The following is a 13,830-nucleotide window of genomic DNA, read 5'->3' as shown; positions in this document are numbered from 1 at the left end:
CAGTTTGCCTTGCCAGATAAATTCTTCTGGGAGCCCCTTTGTTTGAGTCCCAAATATTCTCAATTTGGAAGATACTCTAATGTCTGTCATTTATGAATGTGTAAGTTCTCTTCATTGCCTCTTACAGACGATTAAACAACAATGAGATTTCCATCCTGGAAGCCACTGGGATATTTAAAAAACTCACTCATCTGAAGAAGATGTGAGTTACCCATTGGCGGGGAGGTTGTGGCCAGGACTCTAGCTGGGGAGGGAGAAGGAAAATATTGTGTGTGTGGGGAGTTTCATGGGGGCAGAGCTCCCCTGCAGGGGGCGGGTGCAGGAAGGTGGGGGAGGGTCCACAACTCCAGAATCTTTCTGCCGCCCTCTATCCAGCAATCTGAGCAACAACAAGGTGTCCGAAATCGAAGATGGGGCCTTCGAGGGTGCGGGCTCTGTGAGCGAGCTGCACCTGACCGCCAACCAGCTGGAGTCCATCCGGAGCGGCATGTTCCGAGGCCTGGACGGCTTGAGGACGCTGTGAGTGTGCGGGCCAGGGAGCAGGGCCAGACTGCAACGGGCAAAAGCAAGCTAGCGTGTCGGTGTCTGCATCAGGAGAGAGGATGGGAGGCACCCCTCCCGACCCCGGCTGGCAGGAGGAGAGGGGCAGCTGAGGGTGTATGAGGTCTACAGCCAGGGTCTGCAGGGGGCAAATAATCAGATGTTGGTAACCGTGGTGAGGCCTGCTTTCTTGTTCCCTGGGGTGTGGGGTCGATGCTTGGTGAAGGGGAGGGTGGGGGTGGGCCCTTTTGGAGGTTCCCCCTCACTGCCCTCTCACCAGGCTGCAAGAGCACCGCACGTGTGTTTAGTTCAGGAGTGGCAGGAGGGCTGGGTGGCCCCAAGGCGGGGACATTGCTGAGGTGACTCAGCCAGTGCGGAAGGGGGAGGAGGGATGGCCCATTATCTCTGGGATTCTGGGATCCCATGAACCAGAGCCCAGCCAGAGCTAACCAGACTTTGGGACTCAGTAGATCCTGGGGTCACCCGCACCCCCCCCACAAGTGCTGCAGAGCGCCCCCCCCCCCCCGCTCCACGCGGGCGGCACTAGCTCTTCACGTGACCACATAGACCTTTCAAGGGCGCAATAGACCGTGCTGTCCAGTTGGACTTCCTACAGTGGCAGAAGTATCCCACGTCTACACTGTCTAGTCAGTAGCCACGTGTGGCTGTTGACATGGGGCTAGCGCTGTTGAGGCACAACATTTTGAATTTCATTTCATTTTAATTCTTTTGAATCTGAACAGCCAAGGGCCACTATGGGAGGGGGGGGAGCATAGCTCTAGACGCCGCCCTGCTGGGTTTAAATCCCAGACCGGCTGTAGGGCTATCCATCCGTTTTCAGAGCACACATCATGGAATTTGTGTAAAGGAAATGAATATATGAGGGGTTCCCTGTGGGTTTGGGGTTTGTTGTTGCTGTTGTTTGGTTGGTTTGGTTTACAGAAAGGGGATGCCCTTTGTGCTGTGTTTTGCCACTGACTTCTTTCACACGTGGATCTAGTGGGACTGTTTTCCCAGGCTGTTCACATGGGGCTGCCTCATTCTTCTCTATACTTGCCGGGTAGTCCTTGAATGAGGGTGTCGTGGGCTAGTCAGCCAGTCACGTGGGTTCTTTCTGAGGGAGGTGTGGATGGGGCTGGAGGAGAGGGGAAGGGCTGGTCTGGGGCAGAGCCGGTAAGAGCCCATGAGTGACAGCGCAGGCACGGGAAGAGAAGTGCCATAACCCCTCCAGCCCACACAAACGCTGTTAATTGTCCATATCAACTACTTTCCAGTCTTCTGTATCCACACATGTTCTTGCACATATGCACACACACACACCCATACACCTGGGTGCTTCCATGTAGGTATTTCTGAATGGAGTCCTAGAATCCATTTTATTTAGTAACCTGCTTTGTCTTAAACACAACGTGAGCACCTTTACATACCATTAAAATTTTTTTTACAACATCATTTTGAAGGACTGTCTATTACATAACTACTGGAAATTCAGGCTATATTATTGATTTTTTAATGTTTATTTTTTTGAGAGAGAGAGACCGTGTACATGTTTGCATGCGTGCACATGAGCAGGGGAGGGGCAGAGAGAGAGGGAGAGAGAGAATCCCAAGTAGGTTCCACTGCCCTCAGCGCAGAGCCTGATGCAGGGCTCGAACCCACAAACCGTAAGATCATGATCTGTGCTGAAATCAAGAGTCGGATGCTTAACTGAGCTGCCCAGGCACCCCAGAAATTCAAGCTATTTTAATTTTTTATTATGAGTAATGTGATTAATATCTTTATCATGAAATTCTGTGTGCATCCAGGATTATTCCCTATTGATAAATTCCTAAAAGAAGCCTTGCAGCAGGATGAAAGCATGAGGCCCATTTAGGGCCTTTGCTGCCTGCCTCTCACTTCCAGGAAGGCCCCAAACCATTCTCTTGCCGGCCCAAGTGTGAAAATGCCCATTCACCCATACCGACCCTCTATTACTATATTTACTATACTATATTATATACTATACTATTACTATATTTATATATTACTATATTACTATATTTATATATTACTATATTTTTAGTTATTCTGCAATTTGTCAGGCAAAGATTCAATATTGCTTACATGTACTTGATTACTAGTAAGTTTAAACATTTTTTTTTTATCGGTGTTCATAAACCATTGTAATTTCCTAGTGAATCGCCTATTCTGTGTCCAGCTTAGTTTTGTTTTTGGTTGGGGAGGGGAATGGAGCCAGGTTTTGGAGGGTGAACACAGACTTAAGCAGATAAAAATGAGGGAAGGGGTCATTCTAGAAGGACACCACAGCCAGGGAAGGGCATGGAGAGGCAGGCCCCTACGCATGCCCGCAGGACAGAGGAGTCAAGGGTATGTCACTCTCCAGGAAGGCGGCTGGTGCTGGTCTGGGGTTGGCTCCCGCGGATCACGGTAAAGAGTGTAAACATTATTCCGTGGGTAGTTTGGGAGCCACTGGGGCTTCGGCCTGGAGAGGAACACGACTGAGTTTAGGTTTTGGGCCAGTGTCCCCGGCGTTGGTGCGGAGCGTGGCCTGGGGGCGGGGGAGGCCCTGGGCACCCAGGGAGTGCAGGCGGAGGTCAGGCCGTGTGGGCGCTGTGCAGGCAGGGTGGATGGGAGAGCATCCTGAGGGGGAGCGTGGGGAGGGGAGGGCCCCGTGGGCAAGGCGCAGGCAGGTGGGTGGCTGCGGGCACAGCAGGGGCTCCCCCCTCTCGCCCCCCAGGATGCTGAGGAACAACCGCATCAGCTGCATCCACAACGACAGCTTCACGGGCCTGCGCAACGTCCGCCTGCTCTCGCTCTACGACAACCAGATCGCCACCATCTCCCCTGGGGCCTTCGACACCCTGCAGGCCCTCTCCACGCTGTAAGTCTGGCTCCGGCATCGGAGCCCCGGCGCCCATCCGCCCACCCTCCCAAGGGCGGCTACTTGAAAGGACTCACTGGGGGTGTCGGGCCCTGGTGGTCTGTGGGGTCCCACCACGTCAGAATGCCACATCTTGGTAACTGCTTGTCGTCTGGGAAAGAGCACGGGTGGCCGCCTGGCCAGTCTGTGGTGGGGCGACAGGGCATTGCAGGGAAACCCAGCCCGGAGGGTGTGTTGCTGGTCACACAGCTGCCTCTTCCAGAAACCTTCTGGCCAACCCTTTCAACTGCAACTGTCAGCTGGCCTGGCTGGGGGACTGGCTGCGGAGGAGGAAGATTGTGACAGGGAACCCGCGGTGCCAGAACCCAGACTTCCTGCGGCAGATCCCCCTGCAGGACGTGGCCTTCCCTGACTTCAGGTGTGAGGAAGGTAAGTCGTGGGGCCCTGAGCAGGAGGGGAGAGGCAGGCGGGCCAGCCCTGAAGAGTTTCCCGTGGGGAGGGGTGGCCCTGGGCCTGGGGTGGGGCGGGGAGCAGGGAGACCCAGTCTTAGTCCTAAGCCTACCGCTGCCTGGGGGTGTTTTCCCATGATTTTAAGAGCAATAGCATGGTTATTGTTTAAAAAATGGAAAGAATAGGTAAAAGGAGGAGATAAACGTTACCTATTATCCTATCACTCAGAGAAAATCACAGTTAACATTTCAGTGTATTTTTAAAAATGTTTCTTTATTTATTTTGAGAGAGAGAGCACGTAGGGGAGAAGCAGAGAGAGGAGGAGAGAGAGAATCTCATGCAGGCTCCACACTGATAGCCCAGAGCCTGACGAGGGGCTCGAACTCCCAACTGTGAGATTGTGACCTGAGCCACAATCAAGAGTGGGATGCTTAACCGACTGAGCCACCCAGGCGCCCCTACATCTTAGTACTTTTCTTAATGTAAATGTGCCTGATCCACTGATCTGCTTCCTGGGGGTTCCTCAGTGCCCCAGACTTGTGGGCTCAGCCTGTCCATGATGTGCTGTGGGACCTTCCCGGGCCCCCATCCTCCACGTGGGAAACCTGGTCACCTCTCACCCTGATGTCCTGTTTCCTCTGGATTCCCCATCTCTTTCCTGAGGCCCTCCCTTCTAGCCCTGCCCGTGCAGAGTGTAGTAGCCCCATCCCGTGACTTTCCGACAGAGCTCCAAGCAGGCAAGGCAGCTGCTGGAGGCAGATTTGTACCCAGGGTAACAGAGCAAGGTTGCAGCTCAGCCCGGCGGTCCCTGATCTTGAGCCCGGTCGCCGGGAGTTTCCTGTGGGGAGTTCCAGCCCCCCCCCCCCCCCCCCCGCCCGCCCCGGCTTGGCCTCCTCCGCCCTGCTCTCAGCCTGCTTCCAGGGGGCAGTTCGGCTCTCAGACTGGCCCATCCAGGCTGCGCAAGGAGCTTCAACTTTCACACCAAGAGAGAAGGTCAGGGTATTTCTCTAAACAAAGTCAATGGGTTTCCTAGAGCAATTTCACTTGCTATTTTAAAAAATTCCATACAACTCACGTATATATTTGTATATCATTTTGTATAGTAATAACTTCCTAGTCTTTTTTAAAAAAATGTTTTTTTTTAATTTAATTTTATCTTCAATTCCAATATTGTTAACATACAGTATTATTTTAGCTTCAGGCGTACAATATAGTGATTCAACAATTCCATCCATCACCCGGGCTTATCACGACAAGTGAAACCCATTACCTATTTTATCCGTCCCCCACCCAAAAATTCTGTTCCTTTTTCTTTTTTCTTAAAGTTTATTTATTTATTTTGAGAGAGAGAGAGAGAGCGGGAAGGAGGGGTCAGAGAGAGAGGGAGAGAGAGAGAGAATCCCAAGCAGACTCCACACTGTTAGCACAGAGCCTGACACAGGGCTCAGTCTCACGAACGCTGAGATCATGACCTGAGCCGAGAGCAAGAGTCAGACGCTTAACCCACCGAGTGACCCAGGCACCCCAAATTCTGTTTCTTTTTAAACCCGACTCTATATTTTGGGCCTTTCCTTCTGCCATTAATTATCTTTTGAAAACATTCTTTTCTTTTCAAGAAACAATTTCTTTTTACTTTTCTTATCACAAAGTGAAGCATTACCATTTGCTTAAAAAAAACAACACACAATCCAGAAGAGTAAAAAGATCACCAGTGTTGGCCTGTTCCAACTTCCCTGTCCTGGAATGACTCCCGGTCAGTGTTCCGCTGGGTGACCTTCCAGAGCTCTGCTGTCATGTCCGTGCATCCTGGCAGGCGACTCTGTGCACGTGCGAGGCTCCCCCCCACTCAGAGGGGCTCCCTGGAGGGGAAGGGACAGGAGCACTTTTGAGATGTTGCTGCAGTAGACTGAGGTGGTGGAGAGCAGCCGGCTTAGATTCCAGGCCCGTGCCCCTCTTCCAGGCTGGGGGACCTTGGGCCTGTTACTTAACCACTCTGCCCTTAGTTTTCTCATCTCTGCGATGGGCCGATAGCACATCCACCAGAGAGATGTTTTGAGGATTCAGGGAGTTCACGATAGAAGTTGTGATAGAAGTTGCTCAGAGTCTGTGTCGGCCAGATGGGGGTACAGACGCTGCGTTGTCTCTGACCAGCCTTCCGAGCCGAACAAGTTATGTAACCTCTCCGGCCCTCAGTAAAGTATAAAACCATTCATAGGTCCGTTTAGCCGATCTATTTTGAGGACTCCTGTGTGCCAGCCCCTGCTCTAGGTGCTGGGCTCCTTCTGTGAGCAAAAAAGCAGAGACCAGTCCCCGTGGTGCTGGCATCCTTTCTGCATCGTTAAAGAGATTCTGTTCGACATATTGGCACTTAGTAGGTGCTCAAGAAATGGTATGGTTGCCATCCTCCTGCTGTGCTGAGGTCCACCTTGGACCTGAGGCAGAAGAAATTGACCCAAGACCCATCTTAACCTCGAAATGGTCCAAGGGGCTTTGTTCCTAGTGAGGAAGGGGTGCAGCCAAGAGGGGACTTACCGGTGCCTGGGGTAGTGTCAGAGAGGGGCTTCTGTTCTGAGATACCCCAGAGCGCGGCCCCAGGCATAAGAGGCCCTAAGAAGGCCTGTCCCCTCACTGACGTGGCTTCGCGCCTTCCTCCCCAGGCCAGGAGGAGGGGGGCTGCCTGCCCCGCCCCCAGTGCCCCCAGGAATGTGCCTGCCTGGACACGGTGGTCCGATGCAGCAACAAGCACCTCCAGGTCCTGCCGAAAGGCATCCCCAAGAATGTCACGGAACTGTGAGTAGCCCCAGGCCCGACGGTGGGGGGGACAAGGTCACCAAGAACAGCTGGTTAGGGCTTGGAGCGAGGGCGTTGCGGGAGACACTGGTTCCAGGAAGCCTTTGAGCTTCTGTCGGACCCCCCTCTGCAGTCACCTGATGGCATGAGTCTCCCACGGGAGCGCTTGCTTGCTGTAAGCTGAGGCCTGCTTTTGAAATAAGAAGTAACCTTACGTTGGCCGCTTCACCGCAGCTTGTGAGCATCCCCTCCGTCATGAAAACTCTCACACAAGTTTGTTTTCGCTGGCCGCGCATGACGCTACCACGTGAATCTACTATGATCTGTGTAACAAACCCCCCTTTGTTGGAGACTTGTTGCCAATGTTTCACTATTAAAAAAAGTCCCCGAGGTGAACATCCCTTCAGTGCGGCTGCTCGTCAAAGAGCGCTGCATTGCTAGGGCACTTGCTGCCTTTTGCATCATGGCCTTCCAGAAAAGCCATCGTCCTCGCGCCCCAGCTGGCTGGGTGTGGAAATGGCCTTCGTGGCCACCCTCGCTGTCCATACTGGGCATCATGCGCTAAAACCTGTGCTGATTTGGATGTGGTATCTGAGCCTACGTGGGGGCATGGATGTCAGTGTGAGTGACAGACAGAGGAGAGCTGGGCTTCTTCCACTGACACCCCCAAATAAGAGGCTGTGGTCCGTCCCTGACTCGTCCTGTCCCCTGGGATTGGTCCCTCCAGGCCTCCGTAGTTGCGCTTTTCCTTCCCTGTGGGGAGCGTGTGAGGTTTTCATTTGTGTTTCTTTCATTACCCGCGAGGCAGGCTGTTTCTTTACTTGCACACCAACCACTGCAGTCCTTGTCCTGTGTCTCTCGCCCAGTTTTCTATCATCATGTTAGTGTCCTGCTTCCTCCTTGGTGCCTCCTGGCCACCCTGAGCATAATACGACAGGTGGAACAGCCTGGCTTCTTTGACTAAGGATGCTGAAGTTCAGAGGCTGGGAAAATCACTTGACTTCTCTAGGCCTCCGTTTTCCCAGCTCTTAAGTGGGGCCACTAGGGTGTGTTGAGAAGAGCCATTGAGAGGATCACGTGAGATGGGTGGGAAGTCACTTTGTATGACCCAGAGTGATGGGTCAGGATGAGTAAAGCCCTGATTTTGCTGCTCTCTGGATCTTTGGGGGTGGCGGTGAGCCATCCTGAGGGCTGAAGTCGGTGGGGGTCCTGGACAGGGAGCCCAACGGGGGTTTCAGCTCCTGGCCCTTGGATCCCTGCTCAGCGAGGATGTCTGGGGGGATAGGGGACCTTCACAGCATCTTGAATCCCAAGCTCCACCTTGTAGACATGGGGCACCTTAGGGAATGTTACAAGGACCTTTGGTGGGCTTGGCTTTGAGGACAACAACTTGGGTAGCAGTGTGTATAGTGGGTCCCAGAAGGGAGGCCAAGGTGGAGGAACAGACGGAGGCAGCTGAGTCCAGGCGTGGGTGACAGTGTGCATTCAGGGGGGATGTGAGAGCGGAACACAGCACATGAGCAGAGACCAGTGGCAGGAGAGTCAGCAGCTGTGGGGTGCTGTTGAGTGAGTAGGAGAGTCACCTTGAGGGTCCTGAGCCTGGGTGGTTAGGATCATGGTGTGATGCTGAGGGTGTCAGGGGAACCAGTTTGGGTGTGAAAGCCCTGAGGTCAGGTTTGGGCAGGTTTGGGTCTGGGGCTCCCACGGGACCAGCCGGCAGGTGGAGGGAGGGCCTTGCTAGCTGGTGAGGGGCCTGGCAGGTGGACCTGAGGGGACTAGTGGCAGATCTGACCCGTCTGGCCAAGAAAACTGCAGGGCAGAGAGGGGAGAGAGAGGAGCCTGGCATTGAGCCCTGGGTAGCACCCGCCAACAGGGAGGAGGCTGAGAGGGCGAGGCAGGGGCAGAAAGGAAGCCGAGGGAGGCTTTGTGTGTCAGAGCTTTTACCGAGTTCTTTGGGAGGCATCTACCCAAATGCCTAAGAAACTGCATCTTTTCTCCTCCAGTTAGTGATTCTGGGCCAATTGTGTGGTCTGCACATAGGAGAGGAGAGGAACTAGAAGGCCCTGGCTGCAGGGGAGGCTCCCCTAGCACCGCACTAACTGTTGTGTTCTGTCCTGTAGTTACTTGGATGGGAACCAGTTCACACTGGTTCCGGGACAGCTGTCTACCTTCAAGTACCTGCAGCTTGTGTGAGTATTCGGGCCTCTCAAGGATCCCAAGCCTTCCTTAGAGGATGGCGGGGGCGGGGCGGGGGGGGGGGGAGGCGCACTGGTATCTAACCCTCTGGCTCCAGCTTTTCTGGAATTCCCTACCACTCGGCTTCCAGCTCATCTGGTTTTTATTTTGCCCCTCCCCTCCCTGAATGTCAGTGCGTAGAACTGTGTTGCCACCTAGTGGCCATGCTTGGGAATGGCATGGTTCCTGGCTCCCTTGAGTTGGACCCAGTCCACTTCTCCCTAGCCTGTCACCCCAAGCCTCCATCTGGGCTGAGAATTATTGTTAATGAGGGTCATCCTGGTAAAGGAAGGGGGCCAGAGCAGAAGTAGAGGCTGATGGAAAACGCAGTCCATCCTTGGCCCCTAAACCAAACATGAAATACAACAGCTACAAATACACATCAGTGACTAAGTTTTTCTTCAGGCTAACATCTCTTTTTCTGTTATTTACACCTTTGAGCCTTTCCACTCCATGAAAATATATGAACTAAGCCTCAGAATAAACTTCATTTCTTCTCAGCTCTCCAACCTAATTAACACCTCTCTCCAATTGTCTTGGTGTGCTTCTTGGCTAGATTCTCCCAAAAAGAAGTCCAGAGAACATTCCATGTTAGTTTGGCTTGGAGCAGTACTACTACTCAAAGTGTGGTCTATAGACCAATGGTCACTAGAGAACTGCTTGTAATGGGTCCGCAATTAGATAAGAAACTTGCACCAGAATGTAAATCAGTGTCTTGCTTCCATCACTGAGAAGTGTCACTATGAAAAAAGCGTTCGCTAAACTAAGTTGTGTGTTTAGCGTCATAGGTGACTGCACTTTGGCACAAGGTCCTTGTTGTGGGACATTCAGTTCGGGGACTGGCTACTTTGAGTAGCACAGAATCTTGAAGCTCCAGTGGATCTGTCTTTGCTAAAGACCTGGCAGATGTGTTTTGACTGTTCCAATGGTGTGAGGGGTGGGAGGAGGGCAGTGATTTGGTGGCTGGTGACAGAGTAGCAAAGACATAGACGGCTTTTCTCTGGTCTAATTTGAGGCAGCTACACTGGTGGCTTGGATACCTTTGGGAGGAAAGGAGGGAGAGGGGGCCGATGTGGGGCCAGTCCTTGCCAATCAGAAGCAGGGACCACGCGGTGTGCCGAGAGCTCAGAGAAGAACTACAGTGTGGCCTGAGAACAATAGACCGGTCTTAAATGAGTTGGAGGAACATTTACTAAGAGGAAATGAAGTCAGGGCACGTGTGGGGGCCAGGGCAGAGGCAGAACTCACCAGTAGGCAGAGGGAACAGGGGCAAGAGAATTTCAGGAAGTGTAGCAAATCTATGCCAGGCATGTGGGAGGCAGTGAGGGAGAGGTGGGCCAGAGCCGGAAGCACCTAGCAGGTGGCTGGGATAATTTTTTAGGCAAATGAGAGCCACTGTGGGATTTGGCAGAGAAGTGACCTAGTCAGATTTGTGTCTTAGAAAGATTCAGGTGGTGCCCGCCCGTGTGGAAGATGGATAGAAAGGGGGCAAAGCTGTAGGGGAGAGATGAGATACAAGTCTGAGACAGAAGCCAGGAAAAGAGATGGCTTGAGTAAGCAGAAATGAAGGAGGAGGCTGAGAGAGAGGAGCTTGGGGGGGGGGGGGTTGGTTAGGGCAGTGTTTCTGGGTCCTTGGGGCTGTGGACTAGGTGGGTAGGGGGTAGGAAAAGTGCAAGATGTGGACTGGAGCTCGACTGTGTCTGGAGGGGAGTTCAGAGGCGAGGGCACTGTTGCACGTGGTGGGGAGTGAAGCCAGGAGCTTCCCGAGGCTCCCAGAGTGGACTAAAGGAAGAGGGTCAAGAAGGTAGGGTTGTCTGGGAAAGAAGCTTTACCAAGAGATGGAGGAGGCACGGCCAGGGAGGTGGGGGGGAGGGGGTGGGAAGACAGTCAGGGGTCTGAGGATGGATGGGGTTTGAAAGGAGGTTTGAGAAGAGGGGTATCAGTTGTGACGGGGGGGGGGGGGGGGGCGGGTGTTACTTGATCACCCTGCTTCATTTGAAAAAAGGTGGTTATTGTCCCCTTGATAGGACGGTAGGAGAGCTAGGGAAGGAGCCTGTGTGAAGTACTAGCTAGAGAGAAAGCACAGAGCCCACTAGATCTGGTAGTTCCTTGGTGGGAGCATTTCCACGGTGGAAGGGGGCATGAGCCAGTCTGTCCTTGTGGGGGGCAGGGGTGGGGTGGGGAAAGGCAATGGAAACATGTAGCCCTGAGGACGCAGCGGGAGTTCAGGGAGCAGAGCAGAGGGCCGTAACTATTGTGAACCAAGTGCCCCTCTCTACCACCACCCCAAGCCCCTGTGGCCACCTGGCTGGGGCGGGAGGTGAGGGGGTGGGAGGGGGAGTGGCGGGGGACGGGGGCATGGACAGAGTGGGGGAGGGGAGGAGCCTGTAGCAGAGAGCTGGGATCGGGTTCTTCTTTCTTCTAAGCAGTGATGCTTTTGTCTTTTCCAGGGACTTGAGTAACAACAAGATCAGTTCCTTGAGCAATTCCTCCTTCACCAACATGAGCCAGCTGACCACTCTGTGAGTCCCAGTGGTGGGGAGGTAGAGAGAGGGCACGCGCGCTGTGTCACCGAGACTTTCTCCAAGCCCCGCTGGTCACTCTTCATCTACCAGGGAGTGTGCCTGGCCTCGCCAGCCAAAAAGAAAAAAAAAAAAAAAGCAAATTTTTTTATTGTGAAATATAGCATACATACAGAAAAATGCAAAAAAATATAAAGTACAATTTAACAAATAACCATAAAGCTAGCACATGTGTAAATACCTAAGGCACAAAATGGAACACAGCACGCCCAAAAGTCCTTCCCCCAGCCCCTTCTTGATCATTCGTTCCCCCCTCCCCACCGTCTCCAGGAAGTCCCTCCCCTGACTTTTATGGTGATCATGTCTTTGATTTTCTTTATAGCACTGCCATCTACATATGCACTTCTACACAAATCAGTTTTATTTTTATGTAAATTGAATCATACAGGATGTATTTTTTTTTTTTTTTTGTATCTGGCTTATTTTATGTAGCATTATGTTTGCGAGGTCCACTCATGTGAAGCCGCGGTCTGGTCATTTTTACTGCTGTGTAGTATTCCTTTGTAGGAATATGCCATACCTTCCTTACGCATCTCACTACGGATGGATAGTGGGGTTGTTTCCAGTTCGGACTATTGTGAATGGTGCTTCCGAACACTTTTGTGCCCATATTCTGAGTTGTTTTAACGATCGCTTTAATTACATGCCAAGCAATCAGTTGGAAAGAATAACAAGCAGCCCGTATACTGGCCTGAAGCTTACGGGGGTATCCCACTCCCCTTCTCAACACCTCATTTTACAAATAATGTGCCAAGAACTTAAGAACTTTCCCTTGGGCTCCACTGTGGTCCAACATTAGAGCCAGTACCCCCAAAAAAGGATGGGGTCGTGACCCAGCCAGACCCCCAGGAACAGAAGGTGGGCCCGAGGCCATGAAATTCTGGTTCTAGGTTACCCACCTGCACTTACTTACTCCAGAAGATGAGAGTCTTCTCATCAACTGGTTCCCATTTCAGAGTCTTTGTGAGCCAGGATGTGAAGCTGCCATCAGCCAGGGAGGTCCTGCCCACCAGGGGCCGTTTGGCAATGTCTGAAGCATTTTCGGTGGTCAAAGCTAGAGCAGGGGCAGGCGAAGCCCCCAACACCTTGTGGGCAGAGCCCAGGGATTTTACTGCTACACACCGTAAAATGCCCAGGGCAGCCCCCCAACAAAGAATTGTTGGTAGTGCTGGGCTGAGAAGTCCTGGTCTCAGTGGTTCCGGCAGCTGCCGGGGGAAACAGAACCCATTCCTGTGACAGGAGCACACCCCTGCTGTCATTATTATTTGAAAATAGCCCTAGTGAGGTACAGTCAGTATAAAAGAAACTGTACATGCTTACGGCAAATAAGGATACATCCTGACTTACGTTCACGTCCTTGGAACCGTCACCACAATGAACACAGAGTCCCCTTCCGTCACCCCCAGAAGCCTCCTCACACCCTTCTGCCCGGCCCCTCCCAGCACCCCCGTCCCAGGGCCGCCACCATTCGGCTCTGTGGGTGAGTCCGCATCGCCTAGGGTTTTGCATGTTTGGGATCGTGCAACGATACTCCTTTTTGTTTGGCATCTTTCAACCCACACAGTTACTCCGAAATTCCCCCATGTCATCGCCCGTCTGGGTAGTTCCTTCCTTCTTGTCAGCGACTAGTGATGTCCCACTGTATGGCTGCTCTGGAGTGTTCCTGTCCCTCTGCTGATGGACATCTGGAGCTATCACGAGCATCACCTCCCTTGTTGTCAACCTGCCCATCTACCCTTGATGGATTCATTTATTTGGAAGCATTTGGGGAGAGTGGGTTAGCCTGTGGACTCTGGAAACTGAGAAGCTGAATTAAAAACCCAGCTTACTGACTCAATTACGCCACCCTGGCGAAGTTCTTTCACCTTGCAGGGCCTCAGTTTCCCCATCTTTACGACGGGGGTAGTCATGGTGCCCTCGTCACCACCACAGCTTCCCAATGTTAGATTACTAGCTGGGCCTGGACCTCACCTGTCCACTCTGGAAGTGAGGCAGGTCCTGGTCCGGTGTCCACTTCACGGGGACCCTGCCTCTGGCCCTTGCTGGAGCGGCCTCCACGAGGAAGTGCACCCAGTCTCCTTACTGAGGCCTCCCTGGGAGCCGGGCACCGCGCTGAGGGCTTCACCTGGGCCATCTCCCCTTACCCGCAGAAAAACCCTATCAAGTTGTCATTGTTTTTGTCCCTGCTCTGCCGCTGAGGGAGCTGAGAGGCATAAAAGGGTTAGGGGACGGGCCCGGGCCACAGGGCTGACTAGGCCAGGAGCTCAGCCCACACCCTCTTCCACGCTCAGGCCTCCCTCATTTTGCTGCTGAGCCAGCCTGCAGGGGCCTGGTCAGCAACATGGTGCCCCC

General features: G+C 53.0%; 1 protein-coding gene across 1 annotated transcript in view; it reads left to right on the top strand.

Annotated features, from left to right (window-relative positions):
* Nucleotides 1–13,830, top strand: part of SLIT1 (slit guidance ligand 1) — a 143,349-nt gene that overhangs the window by 106,336 nt on the left and 23,183 nt on the right. Inside the window, exons 15-21 of the mRNA XM_042960064.1 lie at nucleotides 128–202; nucleotides 376–519; nucleotides 3,278–3,421; nucleotides 3,684–3,850; nucleotides 6,529–6,661; nucleotides 8,782–8,850; nucleotides 11,347–11,418. Of these exons, the coding sequence (XP_042815998.1) occupies nucleotides 128–202; nucleotides 376–519; nucleotides 3,278–3,421; nucleotides 3,684–3,850; nucleotides 6,529–6,661; nucleotides 8,782–8,850; nucleotides 11,347–11,418 (804 nt within the window). The remainder of the gene's footprint in view (nucleotides 1–127; nucleotides 203–375; nucleotides 520–3,277; nucleotides 3,422–3,683; nucleotides 3,851–6,528; nucleotides 6,662–8,781; nucleotides 8,851–11,346; nucleotides 11,419–13,830) is intronic.

This window comes from Panthera tigris, chromosome D2 (genome assembly GCF_018350195.1).
Source record: "Panthera tigris isolate Pti1 chromosome D2, P.tigris_Pti1_mat1.1, whole genome shotgun sequence".
NCBI lineage: Eukaryota > Metazoa > Chordata > Mammalia > Carnivora > Felidae > Panthera > Panthera tigris.
Note: the sequence above shows the minus strand (reverse complement) of the source record. Positions and strands in the feature narration are given on the sequence as shown.